This window comes from Physella acuta, unplaced genomic scaffold (assembly GCF_028476545.2).
Source record: "Physella acuta isolate Inbredline_101_S28 unplaced genomic scaffold, ASM2847654v3 ptg002054l, whole genome shotgun sequence".
Classification (NCBI taxonomy): domain Eukaryota; kingdom Metazoa; phylum Mollusca; class Gastropoda; family Physidae; genus Physella; species Physella acuta.
The window spans coordinates 78,235-105,059 of NW_026733557.1; the positions used below are offsets into that span (position 1 = coordinate 78,235).

A 26,825-nucleotide genomic window follows, 5' to 3' on the forward strand; every position below is an offset into this window, starting at 1 on the left:
CTCCCCCCAACCTAGATGAGCACCCCCCAAACCTGTGACATTAGAGTAACTGATAGACGAACCCCCCCCCCCCAACCTGTGAAGTTAGAGTGTCAGGAGGTTGACGTACACAAGTGTGACGTGACACGTCATCACTACCTCTGTGATCGAAATTCAGCTGTTTAGTAACGAAGTCATTTCTATCAAACTGTCCATTCTGTTTCAAGGGTCTTTCTCAAATATAAATACATAAATATATATATATATATATATATATATATATATATATATATATATATATATATATATATATATATGTATATATATATATATGTATATATATATATATATAAATAAAGAAATATATATATATATATATATATATATATATATATATATATATATATATATATATATATATATATATATAATATGGGTGTGTGTGTTTGTGTGCGGGTGAGTTTGAGTGAGTGTGCGTGTGTGTGTGAGCGTGGGTGTGCGCGTACGTGTGAGTTGTGTATGTGTCCGTATGTGTTTGTCCGTGTATGTGTCCGTGTGTATGTGTCCGTGTAACAAAAGAAAATGCGTCTAGCTCCACGAATGGCCATCAAAACGCTAATTCCTCAAACAAATACTAGCTGCTCCACCCCTCGCTCACACAGAGCTCTCCAGGCTGGCACCGGCATCACCGCAGTACAACACACGTTTACCATGTTTTCAATTCTCACCAGACGTTTGCCTCTGTCAGTACCCTCTCAGCTCACTCTCATCCTCCCCCCCCAACCACCCCCCCCCCCCCCACCCGTACTCCACCAAGTTGTAGCTATCAATTACTTGGATGGCTCTCCGCGTTATTGACGGGCTCCGATTCTAGCGCTATTTGATGACTCCTCTGCCAGTGTTATGATGTGACCGGTCAGCCAGCCAGAGCGCTGTGTGTGGGGGGCTGTCGTCACAACTCGCAGACTGACCAGAGTGCAGGAGTGTAGGGAGGGGGGCTGTCGGAACAGTTCTGAGACAGATCGGAGTGTAACGGAGTGTGCCAGCAGCTTGTCCTGTCTCAACACACCTGGATTCATTAATCAAGGTATTTCTTTCAACATCGGCTCAGCTAGCTGTTCTGTATATTGTATGTCTACTTATAATGTTCGTTAGTTTTGTAAGAGTAATATATATATATATATATATATATATATATATATATATATATATATATATATATATATATATATATATATATGGTGACAGGACAAATGATCTCAGGACAAATGATCTCAGACAAATTATCTCAGACAAAATATCTCACGGACAAATGATCTCAAGACAAATGATCTCAGGACAAATGATCTCAAGAACAAATGATCTCACAGACAAAAGATACCAGGACAAAATATATCAAGACAAATGATACCATGGACAAATGATCTCAGACAAAATATCTCAGACAAAATATCTCACAGCGAAATTTTAATACTATTTACGATGATTTTAGTTGAACTTTTTCTATTGACTGTTAATATGGTTTTGTTTATATATATATATATATATATATATATATATATATATATATATATATATATATATATATATATATATATATATATATATATATATTAGCCTATATATATATATATATATATATATATATATATATATATATATATATATATATATATATATATATATGTAACCGAGTCTAGTTGCATCTTCTGCTCGACAACGCCAATTGTAACGAGTCTATTTGCTTGTAGTGCCAAATGTTAACGAGTGTATTTACTCATTCTACACAACATCGACCACAATATAGATACTCGAAGATGCAGGTTTACCATTGAACCTTTTATTACATGAATCAAAAAGAAATGCTTCACAATAATATAATGAATCAACTGACCCCCAACCGTCCTCACTAGTCTTCACATAACCGAATGCACATGTCTATCGTCCCTATTAACACAATACGTCTACAACGTTCAGTAACCAACTTGATACTGCCACTCTCCTACCCCTCGTTCTCAGCTCTCGCCTTCCTATATATCCCTTCGTATGCGTAATCGTATTCGGTTCTATCATAGTTATGTTCAATCCGAATATCTCGCCTTCCGATTACTACGCAGTTGTCTCATCAGTCCGATTAATAGAACACCTGCACTGTTACGTCAGCCAAGTCGTGTCAAAGTTGACAGCGGCTTGTCGTATCCTTCCCAAAATACGCCGTGGCTTTATGATCGTTATCAGTTGCATCAGACTGTAATACGTTGTTAACCATAGTATGGTAACTACCCTAGTTACATCCACCCCCGCCTTTTTTTGTGTGTTTTCAACCACAAACAACGCTTGGCAGGTGCACTCCTTCAAAGTCAAAAGCACCGCCGTAAAAAAAAATTATTGTTCCACTCAATGTCAATGTCGTCACATTCGTAATAGATTGACAGTTATCACTATTTCACATGTCAAATGTGTCTTCATCATATTCCTCAGACACAAAGCAGTTCTAGAATTCACATCCACCTTTTATCGTTTGGTGCCTTCACCAGTTCACTTTTATAACTTTTTGAACAGTCTGTTCTCATACCAGCGCGACCATGAAAGAATTGATGGTTGCTGACGAAAAATTTCGTATTCTTTCTGTTTCTCAAACTTCTCCGCGGACCACTTATCTGATGGTCTACTGTCTCTCTGCTTCTGGGAGGATCGGGATCCTCATTGTTGCCGTTATCCTCCACTTGTGTATCGCTGTTGTGCTGTTGATGGTGACATGGTTCCGGGATGGGTATGAGAATTTCCGTGTAAGTTTCCGGTTCCCTAATTGTCTTAGGTTTCCTTGTGTGTAACTGCTCTTCTTGACTATGACAATATTTCTTTAATTGAGCAATATTCGCCCACCGATCCGGTTTGGTGTGATTGATGGGTCTTATCTTAAAGGGGCCACCTGCTACTTTAGGCATCTCCACGACTTGCCATATCTCCTGTCCCCAGAGGTCGTGGATTTTGTTTCTGCCTAACGGGTGGCTACGCAGTAATACCCTGTCGTTCAGTTTGAGTGGCGGGTCCTTTGTCTGTACCGGCGGTTCCCTTCGCCGTGCTTCATGTTCTAGTCTTTCTTGTACCACCCTGTACATTTCTCTAATTCGTCTCATATGTTCATTCACATATTCTAGTGCGGTGTATGAGACAGTCATACTCTCCTTTTTTCCTAGGAACAAGTCAAGAGGGAGTCGAGCCTCCCGTCCGAACAGTAACATGTGTGGCGAAAAGCCGGTTGTGGCATGGGGGGTGCAGTTGTATAGATATACCAACTCTGGGAGAAAATCAGGCCAACGTTTTTTCTGTTCAGGTTCTAGAGTACGCAGCAAATCATGCATGCTGCGGTTGAACCGCTCGCACTGTCCGTTTCCTTTCGGATTAAATGTGGTTGTTCTAGATTTGTTGATCCGTAGTGGCTGCACAGTTGGTTAATTACTTCTGACTCGAAGGCCCTTCCTTGGTCAGAGTGTAATTGTCTTGGTATGCCATATTTGATGAACCAATGTTCTATTAAGACCTTTGCCACTGTTTTGGCCGTCTGATCTCGTGTGGGCACCGCAACAGTCCATTTGGTGAATACATCAGTCATTACCAACACATGTTCCGTCCCATCCGATGATTGCTCCAACGACGTAAAGTCCATAGCCACAATCTCTAGTGGTTTTGTCGCCAGTAAGTGTCCTGATGGCTGTCTCATTTTAACAACTGGCATTTTCGCATGCTGACACCTCACACAAGCCTCACAATGGCGTTTGACCTCCATCTCCATATTGGGCCAGTAACACCGCCGTCGTAATATTTTGTGCGTCCTGTCCTGACCCTGGTGTCCTGCCCTGTCATGTGCCAACTTTAGCACTTCTTCTCGTAATTGTCCAGGCACCACCACCTGGTGTATTGTCCCATCAATTTGGTCATGAATTCTCCGCATGAGAACACCATCCTTTATACTGAGACGGTCCCACTGACTCAGTAGTTTCTTTGTTTCTCGACCAAACTGTTCTCTTTCCCTTCTTCTTGGGAATTTTTGTTCCTGGACGTATTTCAATAGCGGCTGTAAGCCACTATCCGTTCTCTGGGCATCTCTTATCTCTTTGTGATTAAGGCAGTTAAAATCACTGATGTCCATATGACGGGGCTCTGTGGATATGTGCTCCACCACAGTCTGCCCGTTTTGCATCACTTGCACCCCGTGAGGGATATCTGTTGACGCTCTGACCTCACATATTCCTGTCAGCGTTTCTTCCTCATCGCCCGGTCTCTCGTAAGGATTCCTTGATAAAGCGTCCGCATTGCCATTGGACCGCCCCGGGCGATATTTTATCTCTAGGTCAAAGAGTGCCAATTCTGCTGCCCATCGCTGTTCGATGGATCCCAACTTTGCTGTCTTTAGGTGACTCAAGGGGTTATTGTCAGTGTATACCACACATTTAGCACCTAATAGATAGTCCCTGAATTTTTCAGTCACAGCCCATTTTAATGTCAAAAGTTCTAGTTTCATGGCGCTGTAATTTGTCATGTTCTTCTCTGATTCCTTCAGAGCTCGACTGGCATACGCAATAACCCTGAAACCTTGCTCCTGTTGTTGTGATAGCACAGCTCCCAGACCTTTAGAGCTGGCGTCAATTTCTAGCCGAAATGGTTTGTCAAAGTCTGCGTATCCTAATATCGGCGCCTCTGTCAAAGCCTTTTTCAGTAGCTTAAACGAGTTCAGGCATTCCTCAGTCCATAATTCACCTATCAGTTGTGTTTTGCCTTTCTTTTTCTCCTTACTGTGTTTCTTTGTCATTTTGTTTACCAAGTCATGCAACGGTGCGGCAATTTTTGCAAAACCAGGTACAAATTTTCTATAATAGGAAGCAAAGCCCAAGAATGATCTGACGTCTACCGTAGTTGTTGGCTGTTTCCATTCTTTAACAGCTGCAATTTTATCTGGGTCAGTGGCGATGCCATCCGACGAAATCACATAACCCAAAAAACGTACCGATTTCAGACCGAAGCCACATTTGTCTGGGTTCAGCTTTACTCCTATCTCTCTAAGACGGAGAAACACTTGTTCTAATCTTTCTAGATGGTCCTCCCAAGTTTTTGAGTAAACTAGTATATCATCCAAGTACACCAACATTATTTGAAATAGAAAGTCACTCATAGCACTCTGCATTACTCGCTGGAATGTAGCAGGCGCATTAGTTAGACCAAACGGCATACGGGTCCACTCGTACAGTCCCAGTGGAGAAATAAATGCAGTTTTATGTTGATCGTTGGGGTGCATGGCCACTTGGTGGTAGCCGCTAGCCAAATCCAAGGTAGAAAAAAATCTTGCTCCCCCCAACGCATCAAGACATTCATCAATACGAGGCAAGGGGAATGCATCCCTTCTTGTGATATTGTTCAATTTCCGGTAATCACAACACAGTCTTATCTCCCCTGACTTCTTTTTTACCACTACAATAGGTGCCGCATACGGGCTTGTGCTGGTTGTAATAATTCCCTTCTTTAGTAGATCATTCAGGTGTGCTTTCACCGCAGAGTAGTGACTTGGTGGTAATCTTCGATAAGGTTGCGCCACCGGCTTGTCTTGTAGTAAGGGTATCTGGTGTTTTATTACTTCCGTGTAACCCAAATCACCATCGTACGAGGCAAATATATCCCTGTACTTATTAAGCAATTCATTTAGTTTTGGGTCCTCAGTTTCCGGGAATGTATATGATCGGCCATCCTCTTTCTTCACCTCGGCAGTCACATTGACCGACCTAATTGTTACTTCATTACTGCTGGTATTGATCAGTTCGATGCACTGTGCCGACTTTTGTACCTCGACGTTCTGTGGTACTCCTACCAGAGTGTTAGGCGGTATAAAAATTTCCTCATCCAAAACATTTGCCACTAATCCTTGAACTAGTCCATTTTCCGCTGATGTGTATGTCCGCAGTAACACGACGCCTGCCCTCAGTGCGGCGCCACATGGTTCTATCATCACATCACCATTCACGCTTCTATCACCAATTTGTAATGTGATTGCCTTGACCGTGTTTGCCGGGACTGATATCCTTCCTCTGGTCTTGGCAAACCTGGCCAACTTGGATCCCCGACCTGGTGTGGTCGATCCGACAATATTTGTAAGAAATTCTGGCAACTGGCCAAGAATATTCATGCCCAACAGGCAAGGTATATTTGACACATTTGTCTCTAGGTTGTGTTTCGTAACGAACACCCCAACCTGCTTCAACCTATGTCCCGCCACCACGACATCCGCCAGAAAATAACCACAGTATGGAATGGTTAGTCCATTAGCTGCCGTCAGGCGCATGCATGTGTCAGACCTTAACCTATGGTCTTTTCCTTTCATCCATTTGGTGTAAAAATTTTCCGTAATTGTCGTCACCTGGGAGCCTGTATCCACAATTGCCTTCACCGCGATGTCCCCGATCGTAATCATCATTTCGGGACAGACTCCCATCATTTTGTTTCTTGGGCCATAACCTCGCCCCTCTGTAGCCTGGTCCTGCCTTACAGAGGACGACCGTTTCCCTGACAGTACCGTGCCATATGTCCGGGTTGTGAGCAGGACAAGCAAATTGGTCGACCGTCAGCCGTCCACCGGAGCGTTGGACCGGCAGGTCGCGGCTGTCCAACCTGTCTCTGTTTTGTCCCGTTTTTGCCCTGATTCTCAGCTGTTGACCTGCTTTCTAACCTCTCCAATCGTTGGTCAACCTTATCCAGGTGGGCCAACAGTTGAGCCATCATGGTTTCCATCGTGCCGGTCCCTGTGGGTGGGGATTGTTTCTGTTCCGGCACAGAGACTTTGTCCACCGAACAGTTCGATTGGTCCTCATCCTCGGACCTGCGGATCGCTGAGTTCCTGACCTGAAGGAAGGTCAACTGTGGGTCTTTGTAGACCTCTTCTTTCAACTCTCTCCTTAAGATCGGGGTTGCTAGCCCCTCGATGAAATGGTCCCTCAGTAGGCGCACATCAATGTCAGGTGTTTTACCCTTTACCGCATCAAAGGCCCTGTTCATTCGGTGTGAATACTCCATCACACTCTCCGCCATTCTCTGCTTTAAGCCTACGAACCCCGATAGCAGTTGCGATCCCGACCGTCTCTCCCCAAAGGTCTCCATAATTAGATCCAGCACCTTATCTGGATCTGATTGGATGGTTTTATCGTGGCATTTGACCTCTGCCCTAACCGTCTCTCCTATACTGCCCATCAGCAGTCTTAATCTTTCCTCTGGTGACATGTATCTCGAGGCCCAGGCCGCTTTGACCTCTTCACTGAACCTGTTGGTTAAAGTTGGATCACCGTCCCCGTAAAATTTGTTAATGTGGGACTCTCTGGGCAGGACCACAATATGGGTCTGCTTCTCGTCCAGAGTAGACATTATAATTTTTATTCCTTGAGTAAAAAAAAAAAAGACCTTTCTTACCGTGTGTGTATGAATAATTTTCCTCGTTCCTCAATTTTCACTGTTCCTGAATGTCCGAATTCACACACACACGAAACACAGTTATGAACTAGGTTGACCATGGGTGCCCTAGCGGCTGGTCTAATTGAATCATCCTGCCCGCAGCGCCAAATGTAACCGAGTCTAGTTGCATCTTCTGCTCGACAACGCCAAATGTAACGAGTCTATTTGCTTGTAGTGCCAAATGTTAACGAGTGTATTTACTCATTCTACACAACATCGACCACAATATAGATACTCGAAGATGCAGGTTTACCATTGATCCTTTTATTACATGAATCAAAAAGAAATGCTTCACAATAATATAATGAATCAACTGACCCCCAACCGTCCTCACTAGTCTTCACATAACCGAATGCACATGTCTATCGTCCCTATTAACACAATACGTCTACAACGTTCAGTAACCAACTTGATACTGCCACTCTCCTACCCCTCGTTCTCAGCTCTCGCCTTCCTATATATCCCTTCGTATGCGTAATCGTATTCGGTTCTATCATAGTTATGTTCAATCCGAATATCTCGCCTTCCGATTACTACGCAGTTGTCTCATCAGTCCGATTAATAGAACACCTGCACTGTTACGTCAGCCAAGTCGTGTCAAAGTTGACAGCGGCTTGTCGTATCCTTCCCAAAATACGCCGTGGCTTTATGATCGTTATCAGTTGCATCAGACTGTAATACGTTGTTAACCATAGTATGATAACTACCCTAGTTACATATATATATATATATATATATATATATATATATATATATATATATATATATATATATATATATATATATATATATATATATATATATATACATATATCGTAATATATAAAAGACCCCGTGCGCACTTCTCTCTCTGTCCGCAACATTTTTGAAGCTGTGATAAAAATAAAGGCATTTTCGAATGTAGAAACATCTTTTTAATTATGCAACCGGAAAAGTGTTTGTTGTGACAAGAACGAAAACAAAGCAATGATGTCACATGTCACATGTGTAAACTACGGAAAGTACACAACATAAATACCATTCGAGAGCCGGGCTTTTAACAGAATCATTTAAGTCTCTTAAACAGTGTGTGTGCATTTAATATGGTGTTGTGTTGACTAATTTGGCTTTTCTAACACATATTGGTTGCCTATGTTATTCTAAATGTGTTGAGTTTTTAGCTATTTAGTTATTTCTTTACTTTGTCACTAGCATCGTTCTCTTGACATTATCTTAAAGGTTGTTGTACTTTATGCACCATATTGTTCAGATCTCTACACATTTTATCATTTATTTAGGTCGTATACACAGTTTTCATAGAGTGTACCTGACTTCTGTAAAATAGTGTACAGTCTAAACCTGAATTCTTGTTCAATATATAGTTAACTAACATTTATAACAGCTTTATTAATGTTCGATATTTATACCCTTAACTAAAACCTTAATCAATGCTTTATTCTCGTCTAATATTTAAACACTTAACTAAAACCTTCATCAATGCTTTACTCTAGTCTGATATTTATACCCTTAACTAAAACCTTAATCAATGCTTTATTCTCGTGTGATATTCATACCCTTAACTAAAACCTTCATCAATGCTTTATTCTCGTCAGCTGTATATATCCATCTCCTCGATCGTCGTGAAACCCAATGCTTTAAACGCTGTCACAAAAACAAGAAAATTGTGTTGTTCTATTTACAGAAAACAAAAAGAAGCACCGCTTTCCACTGTATTAATCCCGTCCGTTTCTCGCTGTTAGACGCACGTTCTGAGCTAAGTAATTGAGAAATGTAATCCTACACGCCTTGTTTCGCGAGGTTTCAATGTCTGAATCTCGAGATGACGTTTTCTACAGCTAGCTCTTTTGTTGCGCAGCTCGAGATTTTTTGTGTGTGTGTGTATAGAACTGTCTAGTTTGTACATACATTTTTTTTTCTGTTGCATTGTGCTATTTTTACTAACATTCACCCTTCTATTTCATAAGTAATAGGTATACGCACACACGCGCGCTCGCACACACACACACACACACACACACACACACACACACACACACATATATATATATATATATATATATATATATATATATATATATATATATATATATATATATATATATTAAATGTGTCTTTAATTATTTGACCCTTTCTGGTTTTCATGAGCTCAACTTGATATAGAATTAACTGTTGCATGCAGGTCTAAGACTTCTCAATTGATTCTTATTTGATTTAGATTCATTATTAAAAAGAAAGACGGACACAATTACCCTTACAGTAGGCTAACACTAAGCCAATAGCATTAGTGCAAATATTCATATGAAAGAATTGTATGCCTGTCTGGTAGATCAGGGACGTGTTCGAGGGGGGGGGGGGGCATAGGACATAAGCTGCCCCAATAACCTAATTCGCCCTACTGGACTTGGGTAGTATACATCTACATTTAGACGCCAAGAAAAAGCTGTTGATTATTTAGTGGGTTTTTTTTTTGTCAAAACGTTGGATGCACCGCTTGTATCTTATTTTAGTTTCGAATTTCTCAACTTGTCCACAACATTGAACGCTTAGTTTCGAATTTCTCAACTTGTCCACAACATTGAACGCTTAGTTCCGAATTTCTCAACTTGTCCACAACATTGAATGCTTAGTTTCGAATTTCCCAACTTGTCCACAACATTGAATGCTTAGTTTCGAATTTCTCAACTTGTCCCCAACATTGAATGCTTAGTTTCGAATTTCTCAACTTGTCCACAACATTGAATGCTTAGTTTCGAATTTCTCAACTTGTCCCCAACATTGAATGCTTAGTTTCGAATTTCTCAACTTGTCCACAACATTGAATGCTTAGTTTCGAATTTCTCAATTTGTCCACAACATTGAATTCTTAGTTTCGAATTTCTCAACTTGTCCACAACAATGAATGTTTAGTTTCGAATTTCTCTACTTGTCCACAACATTGAAATCACCGCTTGTGTTGCCCAGCGCAGAGCGTGGCCCTCTCAAGTTAACGTGGGTTTTTTTTATCACTCTCTAGGGAGCTTTAATCTCAGATTAAATTTAACTCGTTCAATAATAATGTCGTAATAGGGGCGGTTACGTCTTTGTTGGCGGGGGAGACGTAGAAGGGGGGGGGGGGGGGGAGATGCATGGGAAGGGTAGGGACATAAAAAAGGAGATATGAAGTTACGATATGAGACCATAGACTAGGGCCGGCCTGGTCGGATGGTAGAGCCTGCTAACCTTAAACTCATGAGTTCGAATCCTTGCTCGAGTCCGAAGTACGTCCTTGAGTCCACCCAGCTCTCAGTAAAACACTGTGGATTACAGGGAATTGTTTTTTTTTTAAAATGTAGATGTTTATTTTGTAAGTAACATTAAGATGATCTATCTGTGTAGACATGACTTAAAGGACATGTTCGTCTTGTAAGTAGCATTAGTACATCAGTATCTGCTTACACGACTTAAAAGACATGTTCATCTTGTACGTAGCATTAGTACATCAGTATCTGCTCACACGACTCACAAAATTCCAGTACGTGTTAGCTGAAGAATAAAGTAAAACTTTTATACTGCCCTGCATTAAAGCCTGATCAGACACACTTTGCCGTCCCTAGAAATGTATTACATTTAGTGTAATACTTCTAATAGAGCGCTAGACTGCAAAGTCTCGAGTTCGAATCCCGGTTCAAGTCAGTGAAACGTCTATGAGTCCATCCAGACCTGGTAGGTACCTAATTCACGTTAGGGAAAGTAAAGGTGGCAAGGGTATATCTTTATATACCGAGGTCACAGAAACAGGTGAACTCTACTTCACCTGCCCAATGAACCATCACCAACAGGTTGGAAAAGACATCTTACTTTTACTTCACAGTCCCCTTTGTATAAGTTTCCTTCCTACAATTATATTAGATCAGTCCATGACCACATCAAATTTCGTACCTAGGGCCTCCATCAGAATTTGGGCACTTAGTATAGTCCCGTGTTTTCCTTGTGGAAAGTTCAGCACTGCCCATCTCTTAAAAAAATACATTTTGTTAAACAAATTAATATTAAAACTGTAAACAATACAATAAGGGGACGGAGTGGTCTAGCGGTAGAGAGCTGGACTGCTAACCCGTAAGTCTCGAGTTCGAAGCCGGGTTCAAGTCAGTAGACCGTCCCTGTGTCCACCCAACCCTGATGGGTACCAAACTCACGTTAAGGAAAGTAAATGCGGCTGGGCATAGTGCTGACCACACCATAGACCGTCAGGTTTGAAAGGGAAGCTTTACTTTTTTTAAACAACACAATAGCTCAAACAACGTATACAAAGGTTCTCCAACAAAAATAAAGTCACACCTCCTCCTCACACCCCCTACACATACAGTTCTGACAGTCCATCTTCTATTTCAATTAACTTTTTCCACCCCCACCCCAACCCTCCTACCCTTTACTTGTCCTATTACCCTTGAGTCCATACGTTATATAACCCGGATGTTCTTGCGAAGAAAAGTAGCCTCAGTTTGGTAGAAAAAGTCACGTGCCTGTCTATCACGTCCCAGCTAAAATATTGCCCCACTCCCGCCATGCCAGAGATGAAACAATTTCAATTTTCTATTGATTGCGGCAGACGAATGTCAGAACTGCCCGCCCCTTAAAAAAAAAACTCAACGTATTGCTAAAGATTTGTAATAAAAGACTTCCTTTTTTTTGTAATCAAATTCTTTTTTGCATACTTAATATAGGGTTTTCATGATGAAATAGAAAAGATGCATTTTTTTTCTTCTTGCATATTTGTCGTAGAGGAGAGGTGTTTGATAAGGGGTGGGGGGTGGGGGGGGGGGGGGTAGACGAGACGTATCATGTGGCTATTGCCTAGTTGCTGACGTGTGCTCTCCAGACAGCCGTGCTTCTGCATGTGAAAAACCAGTTGAGTTCCAAAGAAAATTCTGCCGCGAACTAATTTCTTTTTAGGCCAAAGTGAAGGCCAATTGACATGTAATCGAGACACTCGAAGACGTCCCCCTACCCCCACCCCCACCCCTGTACCGCCTGTCATGTTTTTCCCTCCCTCGCCCCCAAACGATTAAATCGATGAAAGCCGCAATAGATTTGTTTTCCTAATCAGGTATCTGCGTCACGGGCGCATGACAGGACACGCGCGGCAAATAATTGATACAGACGGACATGTCACGGTGCGGTGGACGGTGTGGGTGTGTGTGTGGGGGGGGGGGCAGGACAGGACAGGAGGGGGACGGGGTACAAAACGATTTTCCTGGCTTCTCGTTAGACGAGTGCAAAAGCGTTAGACGCCAAGAAATTGAGCTGGCTTTTAATGTTGGTTGACGGCCCGTAAAATTGTCACAACAAGAATTTGACAACTGCACATGAAATTGTCACAACAAAAGTTTGACAAGTGCACTTTAGAAACTGATATTAAATTGACAGATAAAAGTTTCTCAGCGGCCCATGAAATTGACATAACCATTTGACAACTAGAGATAGAATTGTCAAAACTCATTGGACAAAGGTGAATAGAACTGCAGAACTGACAAATATATTTGACGAGCCGGCCCGCTGCATAACATACGCCGCTATTTAGTTGTTTCTAATTTTCAATAATTCATAATTTGTGAATTCGACAGTACCAACGCTGACACTGAAAATATTTCTTTAAAACACTATAAGTAGCTCGTTAAGGACCATAACCCCACCCCCTTCCTTCCCCCCCTCCCCCTCCCCCCCCCTACGTTTAAAATTGTTGGCTCTGCTTGTAAACATTTAGAGTGAACACAGCTCACTAAAACCATGTAGGGGTGGGGAGGTAGGGAGAGCGTTTGCAGCTTGTTTTCTAACGGCTCGAAGAGGAGAATTATATATATAGATAGATAATTTCAAATAGAAATAATAAGAATAGTTGGCTGTCTACACATGTTATTGATTAAATTATTTGACAAACGGAGAATTAGATTTATGTTATGCGATCCATTGGGCAGATGATGTTCAAATGTTTCTTGACCTCGGCAAATAAACATATATTATAGTCAGCATTATCCCCCACCCGCATTACTTTGTCCAACATCAGTAAGGTACCCATCAGAACTGGGTGAACTCAGGTACGCCCTACACAGGCAATTCTGAACCGAGATCCGAACTCGAGACCTTCGGGCTAGCATCTAAACGCTCTACCATTCAATCACGCCGTCCCATAGAATTAGATGGAACCTTGATAAAAATGCCACAATGTGGTATATTAGCATATTTTAAAATTATACAGTCGTTATGTTTTCTTTGTAGAATATTGACAGAAGTAGAAATGTAAAATAGAAATGAACCAGCAAGGACGAGATAGGCTGAGACTTAAATTAGACCAAAGGCCAGTGGGGTTGATTTAGGAGGTACAGTCAACACTGGGGTTAAAGTACTGAATCGACAAAAAATGTTGGGTGCGTTCCTAAACGGGGTGGAGTGGTCTTGTGCATAAGCGGTGTGGTCCTGTGTAGCATTATTTATGAGGGGTGTGGTTCTATACATGAGGGGTGTGTTTCTGTACACGAGGGGTGTGGTTCTGTACATGAGGGGGTGTGTTTCTGTACACGAGGGGTGTGGTTCTGTACATGAAGGCTGTAGGTCTGTACACGAGGGGTGTGACTATGTACAGGAGGGGTGTAGTTTTGTACACGATGGGTGTGTTTTGTACGTGAGCGGTGTGACTATGTACATGTGGTTCTGTACAGGAGGGGTGTGGTTGTATATCTTAGGGTGTGCTTCTAAATACGTAGGTTGTGGTTTTGTTTCGAAGTTCAATAACGTAAATAAAATCGAAGAAGATAAAATTCCATCAAACGCCAGCGTTTAATTAGAATGCACTGATTAAATTGAAGATTACACCTGGGCAAATGAAACATCAAATATTCACTCTCCTGGCTGCTATAACTAGACACAAACCTCAAGGGGAACAACTGAGCTCTGTTGTTCCCATTATATCGAAAGATAGTTCACACACGAGTCATTTGACATTATAAACTACTACACAAACCCAGGGGTATTTGAAATTAAACTGCTCTTTTGATTAAATAACCCGGGAGTGATCTCCCCTAAACTTTCTCGAATATTCTTATATAAAATAACAGGGGATGGAAACTCGGGCTATAGACATGATTTTTAATCCATTTTAAATACTTAAAGTTTTAAAAATAGAATAAAATCTCGTAGACAAATTAATTGCACACCAAGTGAACGCAAATAAAAAAAGCGCATAATAGTGCGCAATATTATTAGTACTTTTAAAATTTACATTAGTTTTTTGAGAAATCGGAAGTAGCGTAAATTACTACTTCCAGTCAACGGAAATTACTCAAAATTTAACAGAAGGTAGAGAATTAGATCTTTTACTTACATGTGAAATTTCATTTATCTATCTGAAATAGTACTCAAGTTATAGGCTTTTAAAAAATTCAAAGTAGGAAAAGTACCACTTCCGGTTATCGGAAATCGCTCAAAAGTTGATACGGATCTACGATTTTGATAAAATACTTATATATGAAATTTCATCAACCTAGCTGTAACGGTACTCAAGTTATCGTGTTTACACACAGACACACACACGGACAGACACACACACACACAGACATACGGACAAGATTGCAAAATTATGTTTTTCCGTATCAGTGAGGTGTAAAACGTCGAGATTTGTAAAAATCTCGATTTTTTTTTTTGCACGATTACAATACTTTCTCCATACTACGTATATACGAGAAAGTAAAAAAAAAACATTTCATCGACTTTAAAAAACGTATTAAAATGTGTTTAATGAAGAAAAATTTACTCCAGAATTTAAATTACATGTGTAACTTAGATTTAATTTAACCGAGACATCGTATATATTTTTTGTCGAATTTTTTTCGAGTGTTTTTTGTGTGTTTTAAGGAGGAGGTGGCCTAATCCGATTGTCGTGTAATTACAGTTTTTAGATGTCGTGGCCATTTTGTTTTGAGCAGCGTGTAACACAAGAGGAGAGTTAAAAACTTGGAGCCATTTACGGCGGTAATTAAAACGTGAAGAAATCGATACATCATAATTTGTAGGATAAACAAGCACGAGTTCTGAATGTTGGGGGTGTTGTGTTACTTGTGTGTTGGTTGTGCTGTGTTACCTGTGTGTTAGGTGTGTTGTGTTACTTGGGTGTTGGGTGTGTTGTGTTACCATGTGTGTTTGATGTGTTGTGTTACAAGTGTGTTACCTGTGTTGGATGTGTTGTGTTACCTGTGTGTTGGGGGTGTTGTGTTACTTGGGTGTTGGGTGTGTTGTGTTACCATGTGTGTTTGATGTGTTGTGTTACAAGTGTGTTACCTGTGTTGGAGGTGTTGTGTTACCTGTGTGTTGGGGGTGTTGTGTTACTTGGGTGTTGGGTGTGCTGTGTTACCATATGTTGGGGTGTTGTGTTACATGTGTTGGGTGTGTTGTGTTACCATGTGTTGAGGTGTTGTGTTACCATGTGTTGAGGTGATTTGTTACCATATGTTGGGGTGTTGTGTTACCATGTTTGCTGAAGGTGTTGTGTTACCTGTGTTGAGGTGATTTGTTAACATGTGTTGAGGTGTTGTGTTACCTGTGTTGAGGTGATTTGTTACCATGTGTTGAGGTGTTGTGTTACCATGTGTTGAGGTGATTTGTTATCATGTTTGTTGAAGGTGTTGGGTTACCTGTTTGTTGGAGATGTGTTACCTGTGTGTTGGGTGTTGTGTTACAAGTGTGTTACCATGTGTTGGAGGTGTTGTGTTACCTGTGTGTTGGAGGTGTTGTGTTACCTGTGTTGGAGGTGTTGTGTTACCTGTGTGTTGGTGTGTTGTGTTAACTGTGTGTTGGAGGTGTTGTGTTACCTGTGTTGGAGGTGTTTTGTTACCTGTGTGTTGGTGTGTTGTGTTACCTGTGCGTTGGAGGTGTTATGTTACATGTGTGTTGGAGGTGTTGTGTTACCTGTGTGTTGGAGGTGTTGTGTTACAAGTGTGTTGGGGTTTTTGTGTTACCTGTGTTTTGCAGGTGTAACGTTAGTGTAGGGGGTGTTTGTAAAATAATTTGTAAAACTCTACCACCAAGATCCTCTAATTTGTTTAACTCTACTAAAAGATCTTCTAATTTGTTTAACTCCACCACCAAGATCCACTAATTTGTTTAACTCCACCACCAAGATCCTCTAATTTGTAAAACTCTGCCAGCCGTACCCTAATCGTCAAATGGCAGGCACCGTTCACAAAAAGGCCGAGCAGCAATCAATAAAAGACATTAGATTTCAAGAGCTCCTCACTCGATGCCCTCTTGGCGCCCCTTACTTTACTTTATATCGAGTTTATCTCTTTATCATTGCTTGAAAGGGCTTACAGACAGCCTTAGATTGCATTAAGGATCATTCGCAGATCCTAGCCACGTTAGGTATTATCCTTCTCATAGCTTTGCATGAAATGTCGTGTATATCAAACATCTTTGTACGGAATGTCACATCATTTTTTTTGCTTCAAAATGTCGAATCATTCACAGATAGTTGTTTCGAAATTTCGAATCATTTACTTAACTGTTTCGAAACGTCAACCCATTTTTAGACCTTTACTTCTAATGTCAAATGATTCACTGATTCTTGCTTCAAAATGTCGAATCATTCAGAAATCCTTTAACGCCAATGTTGAATCATTAACAGATCTTTGCCTCAGATAGTTGAATCACTCTCAAATCGCTGCTTTGAAATGTCCTTTCTTTAACGTCATCGTTACTAAATGTACTAATCTTGAGTTTTTGCCATGTAGGGTTATCATTAACAGATGCCCACTACACAGAATTGATTTAGTCAATCACGCTTTAAATCACCAAAAACAGCTTGTTTAGTCTTGTAGTAGTAGACTGTTTAAATAGTGTGGATATAACATTTTTCATTTTTAAAAATTTTGAGTTTGAAAAGAAGCGAAAGAAAAATTTGAACTCATAAACACAATACATTTGACTGCAGCTTCGTAACAACAAAACAAAACTTGAATAAATAAAACGCGGATAAGCATACAGAATTTTTGGATAAAATAAAAAAAAATTGATAAGAAATTTATCTCAACTATAAAATAAGCTTTCGCCATTTGTAAGGCGATTCCGATATCATCCAAACGAGATGAAAAAAACTTTTATTTAAAAAGAAAATACTGGCCTCAGGAAAGATGAAAGACGTGTGTAATTTCTTTGTTCTTTTATTTCTCGCTATCCAGAAATGTTGATGTGATAATACATAAACCCTGTCTGAAAACTGGGGCACACGACATCATAATGGGGCGTAACGGGATTTTAAGACAAGGTGGTCAGGTACGGGATTCCCTAAAGGTTTTATGTTTGTGTACCCTGGTATATGGGGGTGTTGTGTACGGGGATTCCCTAAAGATTTTGTGTTTGTGTACCCTGGTATAGGGGGGGGGTAGTTACGGGATTCCCTAAAGGTTTTGTGTTTGTGAACCCTGGTATAAGGGGTGGTTAGGTGCGGGGATTCCCTAAAGGTTTTATGTTTGTGTACCCTGGTATAAGGGGTGGTTAGGTACAGGGATTCCCTAAAGGTTTTATGGTTGTACCCTAGTATATGGGGGTGGTTGGGTACTCAGATTCCCTAAAGGTTTTATGTTTGTGTACCCTAGTATATGGGGGGAGGGGGTAGTTTTATGGGGATTCTCTAAATGTTTTGTATTTGTGTACCCGGATATATGGGGGGGGGGGGGTGTAGTTTTACGTGGATTCCCTAAAGTTTTATGGTAGTACCCTGGTATATGTGGGTGTTTGGGTACAGGGATTCCCTAAAGACTTTGTGTTTGTGTACCCGGGCAAATGGGGTGGTTAGGTGCGGGGATTTCCTAAAGGTTTTGTGTGTATGTGTTTTGTACCCTGATATACAGAGTGGTTTTATGCGTTGATGTACCATGGTTGCCGCTAAGCATCCCCTAAATCATTTTATGCACCCTGGTCGGATAATGTTTCTCAAGTTTTGCTAATACACCCTTAGGATATTTATATCAATGGCCCAATATATGGTCTTATATGTAATGGCAAAACTAACAAAAAATACAGACTAATACATCAACCTTTGGCAAGAGTAAAAAGAAAAGACTCTAATGCAGGTATTGAGTGAAATTTATTGGGAATTTTATTGGACACATTTTGGTATTTTATGGGACATATTTTGGAATGTAATGGGACACATTTTGTTATTTTATGGGACACATTTTGTAATTTTATGGGACATATTTTGGTATTTTATGGGACACATTTGGATATTTTATGGAACGCATGTGGGTATTTTGTGAGACACTTTTTGGTATTTTAAGGACCATATTTGGGTAACTTTTAAGACACATGTATTTTATTTGACACATTTTTATGTCTTATGGAACACCTTTTGGTATTATTTGGCACAAATTTTCGTATTTAATTTGGCATGTATGTGAATCTTATGGGATACATTTGGGTATTTTATAGAACTTACTGTGTACTTTATTGCTTTATTATATTGGACTAGTTAGTTAATTTACGGGACTTGCTGGACATTTTAAGGGACCCGCTTTGTATTTTATGGGACTCCCATAATGGGCCTTTTTCACCTGTCTAGTCACGACAACCTGAACTTAGCCCTGATTGGCTACCTCTGGTTAGTTCGTTTCCGGTTGGGTCGTTTGAACTGGCAATAGTTTGACAAACTATGACCTAATTAGACAACATGCCCCATTACAATGAGTACACATATTATATAACCAATCCCAAAGTCTATCACAAAATAACCTATACCAATTTGTATCACAAAGTAATGAAATGAAAACCGTCGGAAAGTTTAATATGTAACTCTTCTGCGTTAAAAAGTTCATTTACATTGTAATGAAAAGTTATGCCAATTTATCTAGAAGATTGTTTTAATTTCCAAGTTAAAGAGAAAAAACATTAATGCTTAGAGTTAATTTTATTAGTAAGTTAAATACAATTATATTGTGATCAATTAATTTATCTCTGATTAATATATATTTACATTATTAATTAAACCATTAAAAAATTTGTCCCCCCCCCCCCCCCCCGCATAGAAAGCTCCATTGTAAAGATCGGCGACAGTGACACAAATATATCGAAAATACAAAAACATCGTCAGCAGATAAGGGAAGTTTGTCTAGCAGCGAAGGAGGCCAGGGGTACGTCTAGTATTGATCCCGTCCCCAGGTCAAGCCGACCCGATAGCTTTGTTGGGGGGAGGGGGGGGGGGACAATTAGCGAAGAATTGAGGGAGGTAACTGGGCCTTTATCATGGGCAAACGTCGTTTAATCAGAGTGGTCGGTCTTTAAACTGATAGGTCATGTGGCCAGTCTTTGTCCGTGGGATCACATGTGGTATTTGTTATATATATATATATATATATATATATATATATATATATATATATATATATATATATATATATATATATATATATATATTGTATATATATATTGTATATACAAAGTGTTTAATGCACAGCGAGGAGTGATAGCTTTAGATTTTCTTTTTTTTTGTGCATTAAGAAATTTAATTTCCCATTTAAAAAGAAGTATGCTGTAAACCAAATTTTTTTATTGAAAGTATTGTTGAGTGAAATCAGGGCCATGCAACTGTTTTTCATCCGTGTGCATCAATGCATGGCGTGCGGATTCTTTAAGTTGTGTGTACAAAGATACTCGTATATTAATGCTACTGTTAAGATGAACGTGTCTATTAAGACATGACAACACAGATACCCATGTACCAATGCTACTTACAAGACAATCATCCATATTTAAAAAAAATTCCCATTAATCCTCGGTGTTTTACTGTTTGCGTGAATACCTAAAACTGAATAAAATTTACTGGGGGTTTCTAGTCCCTAGGGACGTCGTGCAAACATGACAGAATACAGGCGGTCAATCGAACATTGGAGATTGTTCTCTTCGGGATTAGAGGCATTCGTCTGTACTTTTCTCTAGTATATATATATATATATATATATATATATATATATATATATATATATATATATATATATATATATATATATATATATATATATATATATATACAGATATATATATATATATATATATATATATATATATATATATATATATATATATATATATATATATATATATATATATATATATATATATATATTTATTATGTTTTTTCAAAGCGTATGACAAATAGTATCAGCGTATATTCTATTTTTCCAGCCGATGATATCTTTGTGTTTATGTGTTCATCTTCCTTTCAATCTTGTGTTGGTTCAGATCGTATTACATCAAGGTTCTAGCCTTTTTCGTACTTGAAGGTCAATTCTTGCCGTTGAAATAGAGTTAGTCACGTTACCGATATAAGTGGCTTGATTTTGGTCAAACATTTCCTTTGACCGTCAACACCCCCCTCCCCCTATGTTACTTAGCATAGCCATCGACCACCTAGACCGCACCTACCCACTTTAAAAAAAATGGACACCCTTGTTTTGGTAACCAGGGACGCCGAAGCTTCTCATCTGATAATGGCACCAGGCGGTGGGTCCCCGCCGTAATGGAATTCCCTTTGTCCCAGCCAATGCTCTTATCTCCCTAGCCCGGGCTCCCTGGGACTGGACCCCGGCCAGACGTTGACCACACACTCAATATTGACAAGACACGTCAGAAGTACGGCATCCCACGGCGGGATCTGGCACCGTGTTGCAAGACTGTCCGGCAATATTTAGTTGGACTTAGAAAGTAAACAGAGCTACAGGCCGGTGGTTGTAGGGGGGGGGGGAGTGGAGGAGTCGGTGGTGTTTTCAAAGACAGATAGCAGATCTTGAGTTTGTCAGTTGTCAGAATGTGTGTGATCAATAGGTTTAGTTGTAGTACTGCGTCTTATAGATTGAGTTATAACAAAAATACTGCGTCTTATAGATTTAGTTATAACATAAATATTGCGTCTTATCGACTTAGTTATATGGTATAACATAAATACTGCGTTGTATAGATTTAGTTATAACATAAATATTGCGTCTTATAGACTTAGTTATATGGTATAACATAAATACTGCGTTGTATAGATTGAGTTATAACAAAAATACTGCGTCTTATAGATTTAGTTATAACATAAATATTGCGTCTTATAGACTTAGTTATATGGTATAACATAAATACTGCGTCGTATAGATTTAGTTATAACATAAATACTGCGTCTCATCTTTACTTAGAAGTTTAGTTATAACATAAGTTCTTCGTCTTATCGTTACATATTGGTTTATATATGGCACTGTCTCTTATATTTACTTATGTTATAATTAAACCTATAACTATAGACTTAGATTTAACATAATCACTGCGTTCCTTTGCGCAGTTGGCTTACGGAGACGGCATAGTCGATGAGGAGAGCTTAATGTTGCTAACCCATATTCCTGAGTTCGAACCCCCGGGTAGTTAGCTTGGGAAAGTAACCCATCTTAGAGAGAAATCTCCCAAATCAAACTTAAGCAGCCTCTAAGAAAACGGTTTCCTTTCGTTAGCTTCTGCTATCGAAGTTTTTAGCAAACGTATAGCTTAACATATTTTCTTTGGACTCCACCAGGCAAGGCCGAGGGATGGAACACGCGGCGTAAGCAGACCATGATCTCTTCTTATAGTGAAGTTCCGCGCCATCTCTGTGTGTACCCATTGTCTGCCGGGGCTAATGGGAACTACATTTATTTTACTAAATACTACGTCTTATTATAACTCCAGTCATTTTGCATTACGCTGTAAGTTTGATTTTACTCGAGAAATGTCGTCAATTATTTCTTATGGAAACAATTGATTTGTTTACAAACTTAAATAGGATCGCTCAAATTGCGGAGTGCGCACCGGGTACCGTGGATACTAGGAGGTGGGGGTAAAAATTGTTCAAAATATTTATTTTTAATGGAATAATTTTTTGAACAAGTATCTCTTAATCAAGATTTTTCTTTATGTGCTTTTGGAGTTAGTACAGTCAGTAGTTTTATTAGCCCCCACATTTACTGAGTAGTTTAATAGATTTTTTTAGAAATGTTATATTCATTTGCCACTTGTTAATTTCATATTATATTAACTTTTATGTTGACCGTTAGAAATCCGAATAAGAAATAAAAAAGAAGTACCATTTTGTAAATATTACATTGCCGTATATTTCAGCGACTCCTTGTAAATAATACAATGCAATTTCGTAAATATTACAGGGCTATGTTATAAACATTACAATGTGATTTTGTATGTTTCAGGGCCTTTTTGTATAACAGTGCCATGTTGTATATTTCAGTGCCTCCTTTTAAATATTTAGGTGCCACCCTGTCCGTATAACAGTGCCACTTTGTCTATTTCAGTGTCTCCGTTGCAAATATTACAGCGTTGTTTTATAAATATTACAGTGCTACCCAGTAATTATAACAGGGTCACTTTGTATATTTCAGTGCGTGTTTGGTGACCCTGCCGCTTGAAGACGTTTTGAACCATGCTCAACCCGCACCATGAGCCCTTTCACGGTGTACCAACTGACCGTTCTGTCCTTCGTGCTGGGTGGGACCTCCGTCGGCCTGTTCTCGCTGGCCGTGTCCACGGACTTCTGGCTGACCACTAGGGAGAAGATGATCATCCCCGGGTACCCGGACATGCCGGTCAACAACACCGTGCCCCTGTGGCTCAAGCTGTGGACGGGCTTGTGGCGGTTCTGTTTGGTGGCAGAGACCAGTGAGTACTCACACACATGCATGCACACGCATACAAGATTAAACGCACGTACAAACATACACACACACAGAGGCGCACAAGCATGCTTACGCGCGCATGCTCACATAAAAATACACGTATTAAGGAATATATATATATATATATATATATATATATATATATATATATAAATATATATATATAAATATATATATATATATATATATATATATATATATATATATATATATATATATATATATATTTATTTATTTATTTATTTATTTATTTATTCATGTATTTATATATACGTTTACGTTTACGTTTACACATACGCTTATTCAAAGATCAATATTATATCTTGTCTCTGTTCTAATTTACACGATATTAGATTTACTAATGTCTGTCGACGTTCACACATTGACTTAGATCACACACTGACACAGTTAACACGATGACGTAGAATACACACTGCCTTCTCTTCATCCTTAAATCGCTTCAATTCATTTCTTCGAAAACCTCACCTCGTTGAAACCCAAGAACTCCAAACATGCCACATCCCCCACCCAACCCCCATCACCCCATCACCCCCTCTACTTGACGTGAACTTTGACCTCATCTTCACAGCCCCAGATGAAGTCAACTGTATGGGTGTCAGCTACGAAGACACAGCCACGGGCAGGGGGGAGCAGTACGGATTGACGTCCATCACGATCATATGTAAGTCAAGGTCAAGGTCGTCACCTGCATGGAGCTGACGTCAGCAGTTTATTCCCTCCATGTTTTTAGACCGCGAGACTTTATAGTTTATTTATTTTTTAAAGTTTTTATTGGCAGTTTTTAAAACATTACGGTAATATAATATTGAAATGTTAAATGTTGGCGTCACCACATTGTGTTACCAATAGGTGTTACCATTCTGTGTAGCACCTCCCGTTTACACTGGTGCTACCTCTATGTTGTCCTGTTAGGTATCACCACCTGGGCCACTGCTAGCTACGTAGAGGGAGATCACTCGGCTCCTTTTTATCCCTATGCCACTGATAGTAGCCACTCGATGAGCTATTGTAGGCAAAGGCGTAGCCAACAAATCCGGCGTTCGGACTGAACCGTAAATTCCCTCACCCTCCCTACACACACATACCTACCCCCAGTTTGAAATGGTATTTTATCTTCTTGGGACAAAGTCAACAGAAAAGAATAATTATTATTACTTTCGTCAATCATTAAACAATATCGGGTATGTAAGCAGAAAGTTGATCTATTTTCAGTTTTTCCCTAGATCTTTAAATTAATTTTTAAAATTTTTTTTTTATATTTAGACATTTTGTATTAGATCTATGTATAAGTAAACAATCTTAAATGAATGAAAGTAGGCTACAAGTAAGAAAGAAATATTACTATTGTAAATCTGTATCAGTGATGAAAACTAAAGCGAACACACACAACTGACGCTGTAAATTACATGTCTGAGGCAAAAAAAAAAAGGACCCCACCCTAATTGAATAATATTTTAAATTAGTTTAGAATTGTTTTCAAAATATAAAATCAACCGAAAACGCTTTATTAGATATCATTTTAATAGAATTCACAAAGAAACCATGGTCGATAAAATTCATGAAAGTATCGATATTGCACCCGTAGAGAACCCAACCGATCCTACACTATTCTCAACAAACTATAGCCAAACCCTCCATCCTCCAGGCTTAAGGTTTTGTTTTCTTTTTCTTTAACATTAATTTTAAAATTTATCTTGTAGTTTTATACAGTTTGTAGAACATTATAATTCGATAATCAAGTGTATAGATAGTAACTGTATGAAGAAAGTCTAATGACATAGAATTAAAACGAGTACCTTAAATAATGCGGTATTTGTAAAATTCACTATAATTTATTTATATGATCCTACTTGGCTAGTAACATGAGTGAGAGATCTGCTCGATAATTAACCCTGTACCACACTGCCTGGCTAATTAGCGAAAACCAGGGCAGCTAATGACCGTATACAGAGAGAGGTTCCTTACACCGAAATATAAAGAAATTCTGTGCTCAACACTTTGCCTAATATAGCCTTGATTTCCCCCAATTCGAGTCAGGTACTCATAGGAGCTGGGTGAACTCAGTACCCTGAATCAATACGTGAGATTGTTCTCGTCCCCACTATCACTTAACCTCCCCGTCCACTCCAGACACCATAGCTGTTCGTGTATACTTACAGACGTGTTTAATAAATCAACTGATAATGAGATTCGTCCCTTGGCTTACTCCACCCCTACCCACCTCAACCACCCACAATCAACACTACAAGGTACTCAGACATCACACCCTACCCTACCCCCTACCCCACCTACAATCAACACTACATGGTACTCAGACCTCACCCCCTACCCCACCCCCTACCCCACCCACAACTACAAGGTACTCAGACCCCCACCCCCCAACCCCACCCCCCTACCCCACCCCCTACCCCACCCACAATCAACACTTCAAGGTACTCAGACCCCACCCCCTACCCCACCCACAATCAACACTACAAGGTACTCAGTCCCCACCCCCTACCCCACCCACAATCAACACTACAAGGTACTCAGACCTCACCCTTACCCCACCCCCTACCCCACCCCCAATCAACACTACAAGGTACTCAGACCTCACCCCGTGCCCACACACGTTTCGCAGAACGCTCTTTCGTCTCCGTTCTGGAAGTTTCCCTAATTAGTGGCGGCACCCAAGCCCTATGAGACTTGCCGGCCCCAGACCGTGGTCAAACTATGGCTTTGTGCCCCAACACCCCGCATCTGGATCTAATTATAGCTCGCTTGAGTTGTCTCCCTTTGGCGGAGAGCATTCATTTGATGTTGTACATGAACTTGGAGGTGTACATGAACTTAGTGGTGTACATGAACTTGATGTTGTAGATGAACTTAGAGTTGCACATGAACTTAGTGGTGTACATGAACTTGGAGGTGTACATTAACTTGGAGGTGTACTTGAATTTAGATGTGTACATTAATTTGATGTTGTAGGTGAATACGGAAGAGAACATTAACTTGATGTTGTAAATGAGCTTAGAGGTGTACATGAACTTGGAAGTGTACAAGAACTTGGTCGTGTAGATGAACTTGAAGGTGTACATGAACTCCATGTTGTAGATGAAAGTATTTGTCACGAGGGAATTGTGATGGCGTTTATAGAAAAAAAAACATATGGTAAATAATATGCAAATTTTGAAACTTTTGAATACTAAAAAGGGTAGGATTTTTTTTAGAACTTGTAAAATTCTCATTAGTAGCTATTTGAAAAAGTTGTCGTGACAAAAGTTTTAATATATTATACTGATATATAAGCAGTTTAAATTTGATTGCTATAAGTGCATAAATAAAAAAGCTATAGCATTTTTAAAAGTGCCTAAAAATTCAAAATTGCGGAGGCTTTTTTTTGGGTTTCCATGACAACCAAATTTTTTTTCAACCTTTTTTGCTGTTTAATACTAACTTTCATGTGCAAAACATGATAAAAGTACTCAAAAGGCTTTAGATCTTAAATTGTAAAAAATAGAAGAAAAAAACGGAGCATATCCCCTTAAAGAAAACAGACCTATCCCAAATCACGCTAGAAAGAACGTGGATCAACCATTTTTTTTTTGCCCCAGTCATTCTTATAGAGACAAA

The 26,825-nt window shown here is 39.6% G+C and overlaps 1 protein-coding gene across 1 annotated transcript in view; it reads left to right on the top strand.

Annotated features, from left to right (window-relative positions):
* The first annotated feature begins 831 nt into the window (after positions 1–831).
* The window catches only part of LOC131931922 (voltage-dependent calcium channel gamma-5 subunit-like), a 33,278-nt gene continuing 7,284 nt past the window's right edge, over positions 832–26,825 (top strand). The window contains exons 1-3 of the mRNA XM_059288751.1: positions 832–1,066; positions 22,899–23,175; positions 23,782–23,874. Coding sequence (XP_059144734.1) covers positions 22,956–23,175; positions 23,782–23,874 — 313 coding nt within the window. The 5' untranslated portion in view covers positions 832–1,066; positions 22,899–22,955. The remainder of the gene's footprint in view (positions 1,067–22,898; positions 23,176–23,781; positions 23,875–26,825) is intronic.